The sequence below is a fragment of the Primulina eburnea genome, chromosome 3 (assembly GCF_022965805.1).
Source record: "Primulina eburnea isolate SZY01 chromosome 3, ASM2296580v1, whole genome shotgun sequence".
In the NCBI taxonomy this organism is placed as follows: domain Eukaryota; kingdom Viridiplantae; phylum Streptophyta; class Magnoliopsida; order Lamiales; family Gesneriaceae; genus Primulina; species Primulina eburnea.
This window is the reverse complement of record NC_133103.1, coordinates 49,187,233-49,194,555: the sequence shown is the minus strand read 5'-3', so window position 1 is coordinate 49,194,555 and position 7,323 is coordinate 49,187,233. Positions and strand designations below refer to the sequence as shown.

Below are 7,323 nucleotides of genomic sequence, written 5' to 3'. Positions count from 1 at the left end.
GATAACTGATGAGCAAATCCAGGTGAAAACAGTAACCATAAACCGCAGTTCGTCATAAAGCACAAGATAATGAACTTAAATGGACAAGTAAACTAGAAAAAATAGAGAGACAATTCAAGAATTCAACACATGGAAAATGAACACATCAAAAATCCAGGGAAAATGCAGATTCAAATCCGTTTCTTCTTTTGGATGGAGAATCAGAAAAATTACATCAAAGAATTCGATGGCAATGGCAATTCAACAATTTTGAATCTCCTCTCCCCAATATCTTTCATGTATAACCACCAGCTTATAAAATGGGCTCTGAGATCAAAGTTGGGAGAAGATGTGCCTGTTGTGCTCCGGTCATTTGCAGACAGTGTGGAAGCTAAAGAGCTTCTTCTCTGTGTAAACTTACAAAGAACCGAGCAGTACGAAACTCACGACGTGTATTCAAATGGTTGCGGAGGGGCGGGTTCGTCATCAACAGCCATTGCAGAGGCTGAACCCGGTTGTCCAGCTGATGATCCACCTGCATTTGATGTTGTTGATGAGGGTGCATCGGTGAGAGAGAACTGTTCGGGTTCGTGTGGACGCAGATCTTTCAACAGTACGAATCCAGAGGGGGCAGATTTCACCGGAATGTATCTGCTTTCTTCGAGGAATTTGATAATTTTTTCTTGGGCGGGAAGGACTCTGGCAGGGTTGGTCAAGATTTCAAAACATGGCTCGGGTTCAGCCTTCTTTTCTGCTGTGTTATCAACCTGACAAACGGCAGACATTCAGAATCATCTCTTCAGGGTTTTAATCATATTCAATTTATAAAACGATTTAACATGAATGCAAATGAATCAACCAGGCTCACCACTCGTGATATTTCAGAGCCGTCTCGAATTATTATTCAAATTCAAAAATCAGAGCTAAGTTGACCTTGAGCATGTTCTAAACTTTTTTGAATCAACTTTGCGACAAAATTATTTTACTCGATAAGCTATCTGGAACTTTAATATGGTCAACTATTTAAAAGTAAATTAAAAAACACGAAAACTTGTAAGCTAGTGCCATACTTCAAACTTTGCTCTACAAGGCACAATCAACAAGTTTATGTTCATGCTCTAATTAAAGTTGAACTTCTTCTAGCTTAGTAAATATCGATCTTTTGAGTTCACGTACAAAAACATTGGGTTACGTTAGGCTGAGTTCGACCTTTTGCACCCCTAATATCTACAGTATCTGAACAAGTGTCTGTGTGAGAGCAAGAGTACGTAGGCGAGAGAGATAGGGAGACACCAATGCCATAATGGTAACCAAAGGAAAGAAAAGAAGCATATGAAAAATCCAGGATAAGCACCATGTCCCACTAAAATGGAAAAGGTCCAGAACATAAAAAAACAGAAAGCGATCTAACCTGCATAGCATCCCCCCCATCCTTGTCGACAGCTTTCCCCTTTCCAGATCCAATGACAGCACTTGGTTCTGCACCAGATGCCTTCTCTGCATCCTTCTTACTAGCCCTGGCCTTTGCTCTAGCTGAAGTGGACAAAACCGCAGTAGGTAGCTTAACAGAGGTAGTTGTCGTCGGTACTGTAGTAGGCTTAGGGTACTCAAACAACGACGGCTTAGCATGAGATAAGAATTCGAACTTTGGCGCTTTAAGATTGTGGTTCAAACCAATGAAGGCAGTTGGTGAAAATGCTAGACTAACGAAATAAATAAGTGGGTACCAATACCAAAACTGACTGAACACAGCAAGACCAACAACAGCAGTAATTTTATCATGTTTCGACTTTGAAAGTAACTTGATTGTCACATTCCTGCCACCAGCATCTAGGATCCCAGAAGCCAGAATTGCACCCATCTTGCTCATTGTGTCTTCGTGCTTATCAACGATAATTTTTTCCAATTGCCGCCTAACAGTTAAAACATGGTTACCAGAAAAAAGGCGAATGAATAGATCAACTGAATATTACCAATGTATACACAGACAATACCTGAATGTACCAACACGAGAATCACTGGCTTCACTTGTCTGAACCATAACCATTGCCATTGCAATTAGAGCACCTTGACGCACAAAGTCAACAACATCTGACATCAAAGGTTCCAGCAATGATATGGCCTCACTAAGACCAGTGCCAGCACATGAAATTCCAACTGCCAATGCGGCGCCATATCGAACATGAGGGTTGTAGGACTCGGACAACAAGGAAACTATACGAGGAGTCTGCAACAATAAGAAAATAGATAACTGCATTAGAAAAGATCCAGCCAACATCCCTACAGCAAACCCCCTTTGTAAAATATTATGCACATACAACATTAGCTATAAGTAGGCCACGTATCAGGGGATAATGCCAAGTAGTTTTTGGGTTCTAAACACCTTGCCAAAAGCTAGATAAATAATAGATGGGATTCTAAAACTTAGAAATCTTCAAAAAACAAGCCTCGACGAAATAAAAAGGTACCTACCTGTTCAGGATCAGAATATAAAACAAAACCAAGGGCAAGAACAGCAGTTCGCCGGACATCATCGCTCACATCAGACACAGCGAAGTGCAACAATTGACGTATTGCCTTATTGTTTGCTGTTCCCCTGTATGCCAAAGCCAATGCATACATGCCTCCATAGCGCAATATAGGGTCTTGATCGCGAGTCATTTGCTCAATGAGTGTATCGGCTTCTTCTTCTCTCCCATAGACTGTAAGTGCTATCCCCAATGCCAAACCCCTGGCAAGCCATACACAACGAGATAGTAACAAGAAAGATGAACAAAGAACATACCTGTCCCAGGACAATACAAAATTCAACATTACCTAATTATCTTCTCGTGCTGGGTCTCATGTGCATATGCAAGCAATTCACTGGCTTTCTCGCTTGCAGTTCCAACCATCAGCAAACCCAGACTAATGCCAGCAGCTTCACCAGCAACGGCACTGTCTGTATACAGCACATTTTTTATATCTTCAAAGATGTCATCATCAGCAGTGCCTAAGGCTGCCAAACCAAGACCTAGGCAGGCACCATGTTGAATAACCTGCACCATGAAATATTTCCCAGAGTTTAGCTAAAACTTGGTGAAGAAACAAGGTGACAACAGAATAATATCATTAGGTAAAACAAAGGTTAAACCTCAACATTAGTAGTCCGCAAGCTATCACGAAGAAACTGTTTGATTCCCTCCCCGTGGTTTGCATGAATTAAACCAAGAGCATATAAAGCTCCACCTTCAGAATATGGACTACCGCCGCCGCCAGTTCCACCCTGCGGCAAGTATGGAGCCATTAGAGATCTTCCTTGTTGCAGATGACCTCTGTGAATAACACCAAGACCTGCTGTGGCACTAAATTTTGCCCAATTTGTAGCCCTGCTTAACCAGTCCTGTCAATAGGCAGAACAAGTTGATCGGAGACAACATCAAAATAATTTTTAACAGTAAATAGAAACCAGAGAATAACCAGTAGATTACCAGATTCTCGCGAAGAAATGTGTCCACGGTTGTTCCCGCATGCATAATAGCATTAGCATATATAGTTGCACTATGGCAAACACTGTTTCTCACCTCAACAGATTGCTTTATGGTCTTAAGAATGAGAAGATCTGATCTGTAAGTAGATAAGCAACCAAATGCCCATCACAATTTGAATCACATAATTTAAACATGTAACAGAGAATTTGTCTGAGAGTCAATCTGATAGTAAGAAAACTTACTTGTTATGACTGTACAAGAATTGCATAGTCAGCTGTATTGAAGTCTCCCCAGACAAAATTCCTCTTATTTTTGCCAACCTTTCTGCATAAACTTCATCGTGCTGCTCTAGATTTAAGGAACTACTACTTTCTTGAGTATCATCTGTCATTTGAACATCCTGTAATGGGACAGCACTTCCACTCTGAGCAGAATCAGGTTGATTAGACCCCGACTGTGCGGTGGCTGAAAGCTGGGGCTTAGGACTTGGAAGTCGATCTCGCACTCTTAAAAGAAAAGCCTGGTGCTCATTCTCCACAAGATCAAATGCTATTTGAAATGCCAAAAGAGCATCATCCTCAACTTCTGATCTTAAAAGTTTCTCTAATATAATCGCTACACCCTCAGGCTCGTCTAAAAACATTAGGCGCTGACAAATGCTCAAATAATCAGGAGAAGGCAATTGCTGATATACTTTGACAAGCAGACGGAGTACCTGCACACGAATTACAAGGATCGGAGCATTAAGTTTATTTACTTTTTTGAGGCAGCAAGATGGCTAAAGTATATCGGACAGAAGCTTAGAAACTTAATAGGTTCGAGAAGACCAAGTTTCTTCTCCAGCAGATATTTTCATAATCTTATGATACAAAAAATAGTCAGGAAGTAAGATGTTAATAAAATTAAAGATCATGGCATGCAAATTGAATTGACATCTAAAATAACTAAAAAATAGTAAGGAAGTAAGGTGTTGATAAAATTAAAGCTCATTGAATTGACATATAAAATAACTTACAAAACTACATGTATGCATTTCATTGTGCTCTACATGTCAAAATAAATAAAGTGTGAAATTCATCAATTCCTATAGACCATTACACCCTAGAGCAACTATAGATTAACAATGCATGAGACATGTCAAGTTAGTTTAGTATGCATGTCCATGTTAGTGTAAAGAGCAATTGACAAACATCTTCCTCATACAGATTTGGCTTCTACCAAAGTGCAAAACAATATAACCGTATGAGCTTTACAATTATTTTAAGAGAAAAGGCGATAGAAACATCACTCAGGCATGCACTAAATGATTTCACCTCACGGCGATATTCTCTTCGATTCACAAATGAATGCGAGACATCGATGCAATAATTGATAGTAGCATGAATATTATCACTCTTTATAACTGCTTCCTCAAGTTTATCCAATCGTCTGCATTCAATGGCCATTCCTATAGCTTGTTGGTTTTTCCCATCAACTATACATCTGGCAAAAAGGGTAATCAAGACATGAGCTAGTAAGAAGACGCCACATGAACTGCATATAGCAACACGGACAACTTAACATACTTATCAAGCATTCTCTCAACGATCGCCTCCAGTCTAGAGTCAACCTTCGTGGATTCAACCTTTGTCTCAGCTGCCTTAGTCTTGAGACTAGCATATTCATCGATTGCTTTGGCTAAGTGAAATAATAGCAAGATGAAAACTATAAGAAGCTTTAAATTACACGAAGCAGTAGCAAAAACTTAAGTGACACTCATTTAGTTCTTAACAAGCATTTCCCATCCACAGATGACAGATCCCGCTTATTTCAATCAAGTTACATACGCTTCACTCACATCAGAATCCATCTTGGGAGCTATTACTATTAGTCTCAGACAATTTTTGAAGAGAAAAGCATGAAATGAACTCTTACCAAGAATAGTATGAACATAGTCCGAATCTTCTGACACATCAAATAGAGGGCCAGCTCCCAGGGCATAGGATAACGAGTCATTAAGTTCACCTAGATAATAGAAAACCTGACGAAAAAACACCAAAACTTGTGAAGAATAAAAAAGTGAAAATAGAATAGACACGTGATGGAATCAAGAATTTCTGTTCATCTTTTCATTAAGTGTGACCAAGAGAAAGTTCACAAAAAAGAACAAATCAAAACAACACCAATTTTACTTTTCTGAACATGATTTCCCTCACTTAGCTGAGCTTTATAGGAATTACTAAATTTATCAGAGTAACTAATACAGCATAAACAACTCCCAAAAACTATGGACGAATAAAAAAACTTTGTGAGAAACATGGTTTCACCTTTGAAACAAGCAAGGCAGCAAGTTGCCTTTGATCAAACTCTTCATCTTCATATAAACTTTCTCTGCAACCAAATAGCAAACATATATAATAAGACACTTGGAAAGTAAGAAAAATACCACAATGGCACAGGAAATATAGAAAAAGTGAATTAATGAGTACACCACATTTGGAAGAAGACAAAACCAAAAAGAAAGGCAAAGCTGACCAAAGCTTAAACCAAGATATCAAATTAGAGGTGGTGAGCAATAATCAATAATAAGCAAAAAGTGAAATCACCCAATATTCTCCTATAGAAACACTACACTGTCCACTCCCACGGCATAAAACAAAATCCTTGCCACCTCAAGCTTCTAATGACGCTAAGAATAAAAACACTGCAGCAAGAACAACACATTTCTAACAAAGACTAATTCACAATCTTTCCCTGCTTCAAATAGCTAACCATCAATATCAGGCAACAAAAATTGAAACATGGGGATCAAATATAAATATATATCAAGGCACCCCAAAACTCCATTTCACACAAAGAACTCAGCTTTGCACCCAAACAGGGCAAAGCCACTCAAACCCATTTCACCAAAACCCCCATTCGCATGAAAAAACCCTAACCATACGTCGAGCTTGAAAACCACCCTAATTCACGTATTTGGCAAATAAAAAAAGAAATATATTACATAATCGGAACGGAGGTCGAGATCTCCGGCCAGAAATAGTCCACGAAGGAGTTGAGGTTGGAGAGTGCGTGCAGCTTAAGAGCCGGATGGCTCTCGTTCAGCATCGCCAGAAGCCCTCCGGCAGAACTCACCATCGTCGCCGCGGCCGCCATCGAACAGATTTTTATCGGGAATCCGCCGTAGAGATCTGAGGGGGTTTTGACAAAGATCGTTCGGGTGTCTTGGAGCAACAGCAAAGTGCCTAGGTTACGGTATTGTTTGGTTGGCGTATAGATCAAACCAAAAGAAATTCAAGTGTGTCGATTCTTACATTCGTCACAACTTTAGTTCAAATAAAAAATTTAGAGATATTCAATTTATATTTTTATATTTTTACTATTTATTAAAAAAAAAAGTTAATCAAATGATATTTTGGTCTATTTTGTCAGCAAAAATTTATGTGAGACGATCTCACGGGTCGTATCTATCACACGACGATAAGAACCTTATATTTTTTTGTTTCTTAATTTTGCGTACGCATTTAGGATAGAGGTTTTGTATTGTCTTACTAGAATAAATTTTTTTGTTGGATGATGTTTGTGTCATTTTCCCTGAGATTTGGACAAAACTCAATTTTTCATACCAACTGATACCCCTATAAGGGCTCGGGTCCTGGAGGACCCGGGAAATGTCATTGAGTAGCCCCTATAGAAACCGGGAGGACGATTGTTACCCACGCGACTGGGCGCTTCATGCATGACCGGGTATTTACTTACCTCCCGAGCAACTAGGGACCGGGCTTTCATGATAAAGCCGAGGGCTCAATACTCGAGTAACTTACTTAGAGGACCTTACAGATTGTAGGGCAGAAAGCGACTGGGCGGGAAGTCAACGTCTTCCGCCTGAACGTAT

General features: G+C 39.6%; 1 protein-coding gene across 1 annotated transcript; it reads right to left on the bottom strand.

The window, feature by feature from the left end:
* Positions 1-70: 70 nt before the first annotated feature.
* LOC140827789 (26S proteasome non-ATPase regulatory subunit 1 homolog A-like) lies at positions 71-6,734 on the bottom strand. Its single transcript, XM_073190632.1, has 13 exons — positions 6,433-6,734; positions 5,756-5,819; positions 5,364-5,469; positions 5,015-5,126; positions 4,763-4,931; positions 3,692-4,164; positions 3,450-3,585; positions 3,113-3,361; positions 2,797-3,017; positions 2,452-2,710; positions 1,974-2,206; positions 1,391-1,892; positions 71-746 (listed from the first exon to the last, which is right to left on the bottom strand). The coding sequence occupies exons 1-13, from the start codon at positions 6,582-6,584 to the stop codon at positions 423-425; spliced, it is 3,000 nt and encodes a 999-aa protein (XP_073046733.1). The 5' UTR covers positions 6,585-6,734; the 3' UTR covers positions 71-422.
* Between the last annotated feature and the right edge of the window lie 589 nt (positions 6,735-7,323).